General features: G+C 48.3%; 1 protein-coding gene across 1 annotated transcript; it reads right to left on the reverse strand.

Annotated features, from left to right (window-relative positions):
• Positions 1–674: 674 nt before the first annotated feature.
• On the reverse strand, positions 675–11,778 carry SYNDIG1L (synapse differentiation inducing 1 like; the record flags this gene model as incomplete). The annotated part of the gene is made up of 5 exons (XM_080930123.1): positions 11,766–11,778; positions 10,463–10,565; positions 2,794–3,267; positions 999–1,139; positions 675–833 (listed from the first exon to the last, which is right to left on the reverse strand). The coding sequence occupies exons 3-5, from the start codon at positions 3,205–3,207 to the stop codon at positions 675–677; spliced, it is 714 nt and encodes a 237-aa protein (XP_080786249.1). The 5' UTR covers positions 3,208–3,267; positions 10,463–10,565; positions 11,766–11,778.
• Between the last annotated feature and the right edge of the window lie 916 nt (positions 11,779–12,694).

Consider the following 12,694-nt stretch of genomic DNA (forward strand, 5'->3'; position numbering starts at 1 on the left):
ACCCTGCACCCTATAGCTGGTAAGTAACAGTACCCTTTCCCAGTCTCCACAGATGGGTCCCATCTCAGGGCCTTTCCAGCAGAGCCCAGAAAGGATGGTGGGGTGAAGTACGGAGGTCATGTAATCTTGCAGTATCCCAGGCCTCCATCCTCTCTGTCACTGTATCTGCCTTTTTTTTTTTTTTTTTTTTTTTTTTTTTTTTCTCCTAGTACAGAAAAACCCTAGCAACCTGCCCTCATTACAGAGCTCTGCCTTGGAGACACTACAGAGTGTCTTCCACAGTCACAGGGAGACATGCAGTACCCAGAGTCAGAAAGAGCAAGAGATGGCTGGGGTCCATGTTTTTCTTTCCTGATTGGAGGATCTTGGGCCTTGAGGAGGCCTGGGGGATGGGGCAGCCGTCCTGTAGGAAATGGGCAGAGTACACTGGACTAGACCATTGGACAGCCCTGCTGGGCCTGCTTCCCATCCATACCCAGCCTGTTCTGGGACTGGAAACAGTGGGCAGGAGGGCAGGATGGCACTGTGTGGGCTGCAGAACGGGTCGCCTCTCCTCAACAGGCTCTTGTCACAGGTTCTCTTCAGGGCCAAGGCGCTCCATTGAATACACAGTTCCAAGCTTCACACCTTCACCAGGTAGGCCAGGAGAGCCAGGAGGATAGTCCTGCTGACTCCTAGCCGTGGCCATTCTGGGACATATAAGCAGCCAGAGCAATCACCACAGCCACATAGAGACCGGCCCCCACAGCGATGGAGAGTGTGGCCAGGAAGAGAGCCCGGCGGGAGGTGGTGCTGGCTAGGCGGAAGTCCCCTTTGGAGATGGCCTTGCTGGTCTAGGGAGACAAAAGGTTGATATAAGACAATTGCCTCATCCCCCCTCCCCCCAAAAACCCAGCCCAGCCCACCAGGTCCTTGACCCCCACCCCACAGGTGAGTGTCAAGTCCTCTGGCTGAGAGAGGTGGCCAGGGAGGCACTCCTGGGTCCCCTGTACACGTACCCCTTGGGAGAAGTAGAAGGCAGCAATGCCCAGAGGCCAGAAGCAGCAGAGCATGGAGAAGAGTGTGAGCCCCAAGTGGTCCCTGGGAGGCAGGGTGAGGAAGGCGTCTTCACACTCACTCTCTGTCGAGGTTCCGTCGCTCTGCAAGAGAGTGAGGTCTGCTGGCTAAACCCAGCGTCTGGTAAACCCTGTCAGACAGGGGTTGAAACACATGTGGGTCCTTGGGTAAAGGTGCCAGCTGCCAATACCTGGGACTCACGTGGTAGAAGGAGAAAACTGGTTTCTACAAGTGGTCTTCTGATTCCTACACGTTGGCTGTGACCACATTTACAGTAGATGATAGATAGATAGATGATAGATATGTGATCGATAAATGGATAGATAGATAAATGATAGATAGGTGATAGATGATGGATGGATAGATAGATGAATGGATAGATGGATAGATAGATGATGGGTGGATGATAAATAGATGAATGGATAGATAGATAGATGAATAGATAGATGCTTGATGGATGGATAGATAGATGATAGGTAGATGAATGATAGATGGATAGATAGATAAATGATAGATAGGTGATAGATGATGGATGAATAGATAGATAGATGGATAAATGGATAGATAGATAATGGATGGATGATAAATAGATGGATGGATAGATGGATAGATGAATAGATAGATGATTGATGGATGGATGAATGGATGGATGGATAAATGATAGATGGATGGATGGATAGATAGATAGATAGATAGATAGAGAGATAGATAGATAGAATGTGTAGTTTTTGTTGGTTGTTTTGGGTTTTCCAGACAGGGTTTCTCTGTGTAGTCCTGTTTTGGAACTTGCTCTGTAGACCAGTTGTCCTTGCACTCAGAGATCCTCAGCCTCTGTCTCCAAGTGCCCAGGGTTAAAGGGGTGTGCCTCCCCACCCCCACCCTGACAATAATGTAGTTTTTAAAAATCTCAACAACAAAACAGGAACTACTCAGTGGGTAGATACAGAGCAAGCCTCATCTGCTGTTGAGAGTAGAGGCTGGTCTTGTTACTCTATGTCACTCCACTGAGAGTCTTCTCAGTGACCTGGTGAATGGTTCTTTTAGGAACTTCTCACCGTGGAAGAATGCAAGTCTCTGAACCCAGAGATGTTCATCCCAGGAGAGAGATGGAGGAAGATGGAAGGGAAGTGTTCTTAGTGCCCGAAGACCAGGAGATCAAGTTAACAAATGATGGAAGAATTCACATTGACAGTCCCTGTCAATTTACAAATTACCTTGTACAAGATATTAAATTACACAGAGTGATATCGGAAAACCAGGTTATAAAGCCACATATTTTGTGGGAGAGAGATTCAGAAAAGAAACGTGATCAGCCACCAACATAATCACATTATTTTCAAGTGTTTAATCATTGCTATTTACAGTGGTTGCTCTCTATCACTTGGGTTGATAGTTAACCCAAGTTAGTGCTCCTCCTCTTCCTCCTTTCTCCCCCCCCCCCCCCCCGCTTCTTCAATAGGGTAGCCATGCTTGAATTCTCCAGGTAGCTAAGGCTGACTTTGAACTCCTGAGCCTCCTGTCTCCACCTCCCAAGTGCTGTGAATACAAGTGGCCTTCTTTTTTTGTGATGGGATCTCTCCGTACTGTGCAGGTTGTCTCAGAAGTCTTTATACAGACCAAATTGACATCCACTCCCTCTTCTTCCTGCCTCTGCCTCCTGAGCGCTGAGATTAAGGGGATTAAGGGCATCCTCCATCATCCCCAGTTTAGAATCTAAGTTTTCAAAATGCTACTTACCTCGTCCTCCTGGCTGTCCTCCTGGCCCTGCAGCTCCTCTTGGACCCCATAGGACACAGTGTGGATGGTTACATCCTCCTCAGCTTGGCCAGGTTCTGAGCCCTGCTCTGCAGACCCCACTAAAGGTTCCCTGGCTTCAGTGAAACTGGTCTCACAGCTGCCTGCTTTGGGCTCTTTGACCTTGTCCCTTCCCAGGAGGCAGCTGGGCCTATACCAAGCCTCCACCGCCAGTTGTAGGGACCCTGGGTCGAGGAGTTGGTGGGCACGGGCGGGACCAGCACCTCCTAGGAGGTAGGAATAAAGCTTCTCCTGGCAGGACCAGCCGGGCGGGGCCTCCGGGTAGGAATAGGGCCTGTGGAGGTGGGTGGGGCTTCTCGGCAGCAGTGGGTTCTGTAGTTCACTCAGACTCTCCATGGTTAGCCAAGCAGTTGCCAGGGAGGGGAGTCTCCGGCCGCCACGCAGTCTTCACGGAGTCTGTCAGGAGAGCAAGACAGGCAGTCACAGAGATCAGGCTCCTGGGTGCACGACCTGGAGTGCTTGAGCATGTGAAGTCTGTGCTCCAACTTGGCTCTAAGCACTGCTTTGGGATTTGTCACCTGTGGGACCTGGAGCTAGCTATTTCTCGGAGCCTCAGTTTCTCTATCTGTGAAGTGGGGATGGTGATGGTACTCACTTCAGAAAACCGGTTCATTCATTTACCTCCCTGACACCTGATTGGTCAGTAATACCTGCATGTCAGGCACTGTGCCCAGTGTGTGTCTGCTAGTCTTCAGGAGTTTAATCCGGCGCAGGAGACAACTATAAAGCTCCGTTGTCTTCCCCGAAGGGGAAGTGCATGGCAGCACGTGGGCTTAAGGTCTGCAATGACAGGCAGGAAAGGCTGAGACACGGAAAGCCAGTTTGCAAGATGATGGGAAGGGCACTATAGCCTGGATCTGATGCTGCCCAGCGGCCTGTGTGTCCAGACTTAGTTCTGGGTGTTTGGGGAGACTATGGAAACAGGTTAGAGGTGGGGCCTAGTGGGAGGCTTTAGGTCACCGGGAGTATGGCCTTGAAGCAGATTGCTGGGAGGCCATCTCTCTTGCCTACTCGGTTTGCTTATTTCTTTTTCTTTTCTTTTCTTTCTTTCTTTCTTTCTTTCTTTCTTTCTTTCTTTCTTTCTTTCTTTCTTTCCTTCTACTTCCTGATTCCTATATGGGGCCTAGATTTTAGGCTAAAACCTCTGAAGGCATCAAAACAAGACTTTATTCCTCTTAAACTGATTTTTTTTTGTTGTTGTTGTTGTTTGTTTGTTTGTTTCGACCCCAAAAAGCTTATTTCACACAGTGGGAGGAATGTCAGCAAAGGTCCTATTCATAGCAAAGGTCCTGTGGCTGGATAAGGACAGCAGGGATGCAGGTCTGGGAGAGGGCTGGTGTGGCTCAAGGTGCAGAAGGAAGCTTGAGGGCCAACTGCATGGCCTGCTAAGGTCCAAGGGGCTGCAGACACGGCAGGAAAGATGGGTGGGACCTGACTCCTGTAGCACTTTCTAAGCTCCTCGTGCAGAGGCTTTGATGCTTTTCTTTTAATATTAAACATTAAATATTCATTTGTGTTTTTCAGACAGCATTTCCTTGTATTGCCCTGGCTGTCCTGGAATTGACTCAGGAGACTAGGCTCAAGCTCAAGGCTCTGTCTATCTCTGCCTCCTGAGTCCAGATTAAAGGCATGAACCCCCATGCCCAGCTTTAAATATTTATTTTAAGATTATTATTATTTACTGTTTTTGTTTATGTGTATGTATATGTGTGCACAAACATGCAAGCCCTTGAAACATGCAAGCTAAAAGGAGGTGCTGTATCTCCGAAGGCTGAAGTTACAGGTAGTTGTGAGCTGTTGGACGTGGGTGCTTGGAACTGAACCCTGGTCCTTTGTAAGAGTGGCTGTCACCTATTCAGTCTCCTCACCCCATTGTTTTCGTCGTCGTCATTAGTGAGACAGGGTTTTTCTTTATAGACTTGGCTATTTTGGAGTTTGCTCTGTAGCACAGGCTAGCCTCGAACTCAGAAGAGATCCGTCTGCTCTGCCTCCTGAGTACCAGGATTAAAGATGTATATACCACTGCTGCTGGGCTTTATTTATTTATTTTAAGACTGTATCTTACTATGTTGCCAAGACTGATTGCAAACTTTCTTGTAATCCAGGCATTGAGGCTTACACGTGTAAACTCAGCCCTCAGGTTTGAGGCCAGCCTGGGCTAAATAGTGAGACCTTGTCTCAAAACATAACAAAGAAACAGCAAAACCCACTACAGAACAACCAAACTAAAGACTCACTATGTAGCTGAAACTGGCCTTGAAATTCTCCTGCCCCAACCTCCTTTACTGGCAGTGCATAAACACTCCTGGCTCCTGGGAAGGGTGGAGCTTACTGTGTCCTGGTAAACCATGGAGGATACTTGAAGCTCCCTGGTGATACAGGCCTGTAACCCCAGCTATTTGGGAGGCTGAAGGAGGAAGACCACACCGTTCAAGGTCTACCTAGACTACAGAGATACTGGGAATTCAGCAGAGCTGGAGAGGAGGGTCCAGGTGATATTACAGGTCTTGGGATGGATGGAACTGGGGGTTAGAGGAGGACTTATTCTTAAGTCTGTGTTAAGCTTGTACAGGGGCTATGTTTACAGCTACAGCTCTTGGCAGGAGAGGGTGCCTTCCTGACCCCCATCAATGTAGTTTTATGTAGAGCACTTTAGGCTAATCTGCTCTTTAAGATCAACTGAGCTTGGGAAGTTTCTGCAGAACCTAAGGTAGAGCATCCTGGGTACTGAGGTCTGCATCAGTGGACCCCAGCGGGAAGTGCACAGACCCTACAGGCTCAGATTATAGATGTACTGGAGGGCTGCCTTCCCTCCCTCCTTCAGCTGTCTGTTTACCTGGTACCTGGAAGGCTTGCTGGAGGAAAGAGAAAAGCCACTGAGCATGTCTACAACAGATCTACACACTGCTTCAGGGAGGAGCAGATATAGAGAGAGGGTCGAAGCAGCCTCAGGAACTTTCATAGTTTCGGGATGGTTCTGGTGTGACTTGCCCTGAGCTTTGGTCTGCAGATTTGGATTCCACCTTGGCTTTGATGACTCTGGTGAGCTTGCAAGACCCTGAGTTTCATTACCCATAAAGACTAGATGGTGCTGGGCAGTGGTGGCCCACATCTTTAATCCCAGCACTTGAGAGGCAGAGGCAGGTGGATCTCTGTGTGTTCAAGGCCCAGCCTAGTCTACAGAGCAAATTCTAGGATAGCCAGGGCTACACAGAGAAACCCTGTCTCAACCAACAACAGCAACAATAAGATAAATAAACAGATGATAAGCCCTGCCCGTCTTATGAGGTTGCCTTAAGGATCCACAGAAATGACTGAGGCGACAGGGCCCTGAAGATGATACATGGGAGATGCTATTTTAAAAATGGATTTATTTATTTTATATGTATGACACATATACACATGTACAGCATGTATGCCTGGTGCCCATAGAGATCAAAGGAGTATGTCAGATCTCCTGGAACTGGAGTTGTGGATAGTTGTGAGTCACCATGTGGATGCTGGGAACTGACTTGGGTTCTCTGGAAGAACAGCAAGTGCTCTTACCCACTGAGCCATCTGTCCAGCCCAAGAGGCTGCAATCTTTATTTCTGGGCTTTAGAACTCATCTTCACTGGGGCCTTTCTGACTTCCCAGCTGCCGTTCTGCTAATGATAGAAAAAGGGAAAGCCCAGGGAGAGATTTCTGTTCCCAGGGCTGAGCATATCTGATCCCATTCCCGGTCCCAGCCCCCACCAAACATTTCCCATCAATGCCTGGGAAGGACTAATTTCTACTTCTGCCCCCAGGGGACATAGGTGGATTCTCGAGAGATGGCTCTGGAGTATTCTGAAGTCAGGATAGCTCCAGGAACAATGCCTGGGTAGCAGATGGCGAGGGGGTGTATAGAGGAGAGGGTCATCAGGGTGGGAGCAGGGCACTGTGGGCATGTCCAAAAGGTGTTAGGCTTCCCTGCCTGAATCATCACTGGAGAGGACCTGGGTTGATACCTATGTGAGGGGAAAGGGATTAGGAGAGGCTGCCATTGGTGCGGAGCCTTTGAGAATTCTGCATTGGATCTGGAGCTAGAGGAATGTCTAATGAAGAATAACAAAGCACAGTAGACAAGGCATGTGGTCCAACAGGCAGAGTGAGTACAGGTTGGGTGCAGGGCTGCCATGTGCCTAGGGGCCTTGCTTACACATCAGTCTGCTATGACTTCCATGTGACTGTCACCCAGCTGTGACAGAAGCTTCCCAGTGTAGCGATGGGGCATAAAGCTTGGGTTGGAATGTAGGTTCAGATCACAAATGCAGGGTCTCATGTTTCCTCCCTGGGATACCAAAAATCAAGGAACCCTTGAACCTTCAATGATGGGAACAAGGCTCCTTCCTGATGGTAGGGAACTGGAGTGCCCAAGGTCTATGCTTGGGCAGCTCTGGGGAGATTCCCAGAAGGCCCAGTCTCTCTAATTCCTGAGGAAAGCTTCTGAACCCCATGGTATCCTCCTGTCTCCAGGCAAATTTGATCCACTGGTGTGGAGCTGGAGGCTACGTAAGTCTAGGGCTCATGGATTGGGAGTCAGGTACATTGGGAGCCCAATCCTGGTCTGTCAGCCTTTTCAGGCCTTTCAGATTCCCTGAGCTCACCCATGAAGGGTTGGGGAAAGTGCCCACAGAGGGCAATTGTAGTGCCAACATTTTATGCTTCTATAGCCTCATAGAGCCCCACAGGAGGGACTCCTGTTAAAGTAGGAGATAGGTGAGCACATTCAGAGCCTAGTGAAGTATGCCGTAGTGGTTTTCTGCCACTTCCCAGTGGGCAAGTTGAATGAGCTGAGAAAAAGGCAAAACATCTGCTTTGCGCAGAGATAGCAGAGCCTCGAAGTTGGCTCTGCCTTCCCAGCTCCACCTGCACCACACTACTTCCTGTCTTATCGCTACCTATGTCTCCCACAACCAAGGGCATAGTTCCCAGAGGACTCTCAGTCTCTTCTCTAGATAGTCTTAATGTATAGACCCTGGGTCTATGGCCTCCAGGGTCTCAGCCAAAGCAGCGCTCTGCCTCTCTTCTTGTGGCTGAGCTGTGCAGGGGCCTTGAGGAGGAGTGGGCAGTCCCAGGGCATTTAGAGCAGCTACATACATCAAACACACTCCTAACTTCTTTAATCTATAAGCCTTGGCAAGTCTCTGCCCTTCCTTTTTCATGCCCTCTCCTCTCCCCAAAAGGGATGGAGAGGTGCCTGGAGACCATAAGGCATTCTCTGGCTCAAAGCAGGCAGAGGCCAGAGACCCTAGCTCACTCTCTGAGCCTGTCAGGTTCCCTCGCTGAGACCCCCAGCTGAGCCTCTGGAGTCCAGGCCACCTGCAGCCTTTCCTGGGTTCCCTCTGTGCTTGGAGGGGTTCCTTCAGTTCCCTAAGCAAGGTCTGCCACCTTCATGCACAAAGCTGTGTGACTTTTACACAGAGAAAGAACAAGAAGTCACTTGAGTGTCCAAGAACTGGAGACAAGTTCAGGAAATGATGGCATACGATCCAGTGGTAAAAGGCCTTAGAACAGGCTCACAAAGAATAACGACTTGAGAAAACGCTCCTTGCTGTTCCAAGGAGAAGGAAGGAAAGTAACTGGTCCGAGCAGCCATCTCTGCTCTGCCAGATGTCAACAGTGGTTAGCAAGCAGCTGGGGTGGGAGCACAGGTGATTTTTATTTTCTTCATGTCCTCTTTCCCCCTGCTTCTCCTATTCATCTGTCTGTCTGTCTGTCTGTCTGTCCATCCATCTACAATTAATGTAAATGTAAATTTACTATTTACAATTTTAAATCAAAAAGAAAAAAAAATAATAAGAGCTTAGAGTTCTTCTGAGCCAGATTACCTAAAATCCATTGAGGGTAAGAGTTCCCCTGGGTTTGTGGCTGAGAACAATATCAGAGCCTCTCCCTGAACACACTCCTACCTATACCTCTGCTTTGGAAAAGTCACTGGTGGGTGGTTGCAGCCAAGAAAGAGTCATGACTCTTTATACAGCTCATGTCTGCCCTCCCACCTCATCCTACCCCTCAACTACCAGGTTACTAACAGAGTTCAGGGCCTTATCCCAGGAACTCTCCTCTGAGTCCTTACTGGAAGAAAAGATAGTGGGTCACCAAGTTTTCTGTTTCATTGTGAGCCTTTGGGCTTAATCCTTTGGTCAGTCTTTCTGTGTTCTTGTTCCACTCAGTGGTCATGACCATTCAGTCTTACGTGAGCTGAGTGTGCCTTCTAGACACTAGTGTGGTCACTGGTGTGCCTGCAGGTGAGTAAGTGTGTGTGTGCAGAAGTGTTTGTGTGTGCGTGTGTGTGTGTGTGTGTGTGCACATGTACTGTGCTCCAGAGGACAGGCGTGAGAATGCCTGGGATTCTGAAGTGCCTATAAATTACATAGTTGGAGTTGTGAGTCTGGATCCTGCAAAAGGAAAGTGGGGAGAAGGTGTCTCTGAGAAGGCCACACCCTTGGGTTGTCTCCCGAACTCAGAACTAGCTGAGCTCTGAGGTTGAGGCTTTGCACACACAGGCCAAAGACAGGAAACCATCTAGAGATCCCCAGAGTCCAATTACAGCCTCCTATGATAGGTGCAGAGCAATGCAGACATCCTAATCCAGAAAACGTATGGGAGCCTTAGGAGAAGCCGATTGTAAAAACTCGGCTCAATCTGTCCCTGGAATTCTGTTGGGAGAAGAACAATAACTCACACTTATTGAGCTTTTTACCACGTGCCAGGAACCAAACTGTTCTGAGAGCTCATTTGACTCTGTAATTCTGACGGGAGCACAACAATAGGGGGTGGCGGCTGAGGAGGGCTTTTTCTTCCAGCTGTGACAGACTCTGAGTGTCACATTAAACTGTCAACAATAGCTAGGAAAGCTGGGGTGGGGAGGGAGAGGCGAAGGCCTTGAAGAATCATCAAGGGTGCCAGAATCCAGGAGGCTGCAATACCCAGATCACAGAGGAAAAGAGAGACCCGGAGAAGTCCTGAGCTTCCCTTTGGGACCTTTCCTGTGAGGGGCTGGTTCATTACCAGCAAACACCCCACATTTTCAACCGGCACCTCGATAAGACATGTCAGAAGCAGGAGCAAACCAGAAACAGATGAGCCCACAGGAGAGCTGAGGCCAAGATTGGAATCAGCGATCTCTCACTGAATTTTGGTGGCCTGCACAAGGCATGGTTGTTGGCCTGAGCTACAGTGGGCCCTGGGCAGTGGTTCCCAGCCTTCGGAGTGTGGGCTGAGTATTCCACCCCAATTACTTATGGTTCTAGGAGAGGGCATGGCCGGTTTGTTGGTTGCTGAGAATCAGACTCAGGGGTTTGTGCATGCTAGGCAAATACTCTACCAACTAAGCTCTAGCCTCACCTGTAACTTTGTTTATATATATATATATATGTAACTGGGCCTTGAGCCTTCAGCATATTTGGCAAGTGCTCTACCACTGAGCTACAGTCCCAGTGCAGTACTTTGGTTTTCAATTTATGCATTTATTCTTTAATTAATTAATTTTGTGATAGCAGGTTGCCTAGGCTATCCTTCCACCTTAATCCTCCTGCTTCTGTCATCTGGGCATGGTAGGACATACCTGTGGTACTAGCAATTAGGAGCTAGGGACAGGAAGACTTTGAGATCATCCTTGGCTGCACAGAGTCTGATGCCAGCCTGGGCTAGAGACCTTGTCTCAAAAACTAAAAAAAAAAAAAAAAAAAAGTTAGACTTATACCCAACTATGTCCTATATCAGTAACTACAGTGACAGCAGTGGGACAAAGAGAGTCATAGGTTTTAGTTCACTCAGGTGGAAGTCTAGCTGGTTGAGGTAGGAGATGCCTTGCAACCCCAGCAACTGGGAGACAGAAGAAGGAGGACCAGGAGTTCAAGGGCATCCTCAGCTACAAATTTACTTTAGGACCAGCTTGAGATACATGAGACCTTGATTCTCCATCCCCACCCCCACCCCTACCCCATACACAACAGGCTGATATTGTAATAGAAAGTGATCAATGGTTGCTAAGGGCCAGGAAGGGGGAAAGGATGCAGAAGGGGTCCTAGGACTCTTTAGAGTGATAGAGTGCTTCTTATCTTGCCTTAGGGGCAGTCATTTGAGTGAACATACATATATGAAGTTTATATCAAGTATATATAAATTTTAAATTAAAAAGGGAAAACACGTTCTAAAAGGAGATTAAGTGTGGTGGTGCATGCTTGAAATCCCAGCATGAGTTCTAAGCCTTGTCAAGCGCCTCAGATTCAGTAACTCACTCATTTAACTATCTTTATGCATGGGAAAACTGGAGCCCAGAGAGGCTAACAGGTTTTCTAAGAACACACAGCTAGTGAGTGGTAGAGCCTGCTATGTCTGTCTGGCCAGAGTACATGCATTTAACTATTAAACAGATACCTCGTTGACCAGGAAGCATGTGTGTGTGTGTGTGTGTGTGTGTGTGTGTGTGTGTGTGTACACATATTTATATGTGAGGACATGTTGACTTGGGTGTCAGTTCTTGCTTTTGCCTTGTTTGCACCAGAGCTGGTTTGCTGTTTGCCTCTGTGTCTGTCCCACTAGCTGACTCGGGAGCTTCCTGGAGCTCTCCTGAGTTTACCTCCCATGTTCCTGTAGGAACACAACACGAAGTTTTACATGACAGTTCTGAGTTTTGGGGATTTGAGCTCAGTTGAAATTCGAGCTAAGCTCTTGTACAGCATGGCTTTACCCACTGACCCACCTCCCAGCCCCCTGTTTGCTTTTAAGACAGGTCTGAATAAATTGCCAAGGCTGGCATGGAACTTATATGATCCTCCTATCTTTTCCTCCCAAGTTCCACCAGGGCCAGCTCTATGGTAAGGTATCTTAAAACCTTACAACAGAGCGAGTGTCATGACACATACCTGTACTTTCAACATTCAAGAGGCTGAGACAGGAGTTCTTGAGTTCCAGGCCAGCTTGGGGCACACTGAAAGAGCCTACAAATGAACAAAACAAAAAGTAACAACGCTAATTATTATTGCTTCCTACTTTTCACACAAGAAAACCGCAGCCCAGAAAGGTTAAGAAACATAGGCAGTGAAGGCCTGTATTTGAACTCAGACTTGATTTTTGTCCTAAGCCGGGGCACTTCTGAACACATGTATCAGGTACATCCCCTGGGAGGCAGGAAACTAAGAGAAGGGGAGCTAACACCTAAGTCCTCAGGGAAGAGAAGGAGAAATGGGGTCTTTAAGAAAAGATGAGGTGGTGACACATACCTTTAATCCCAGCACATAAGAGGCAGAGGCAGGTGGATCTTTGAGTTTGAAGCCATCCTGGTCTACAGGAACAGTTCTAGGACAACCAAGGCTATACTAAGACACCCTGTCTCATAAGAAAAAAAAAAAGATGAGGAGATTTGGGGTGACTTGGCAGCCCAGGGTGGAAAACCTTTGAAGGCCTGGATTCCAATAAATCAAGAGCTATTATGAGGGTCCTGAACTATCAGCCACCATTCTCTCAGTGCAACAGGATAGATGCTTTTAGAGCGAGAAAGGAACACTAGGACTTCCAAGTGAGGCAGAAGACTAGACAGAAGTGGTTACAATCCAGGGGAAAGGCAAAGTCGTTAAGAACAGGCACCAGCCGCACCACCTTCCAGCCAGCAACACGCGAACCGCTTGGCCAGCTGAGAAATGCTGTGACTACCGCAGCTGTTGGTAGGTTTATGCCAGATTGATGGCTTTTGGCCTGTAAGCAAGAGAGCCACTAAGAGAGCTTGGTGCCATTAGCTGCAGCTCGCTAAATCTGCCAGAGAAGGGAGAGAGCCAGGCATGGGGACAAGGGCAAG

This window comes from Micromys minutus, assembly GCF_963924665.1.
Source record: "Micromys minutus genome assembly, chromosome: 1".
In the NCBI taxonomy this organism is placed as follows: Eukaryota; Metazoa; Chordata; class Mammalia; order Rodentia; family Muridae; genus Micromys; species Micromys minutus.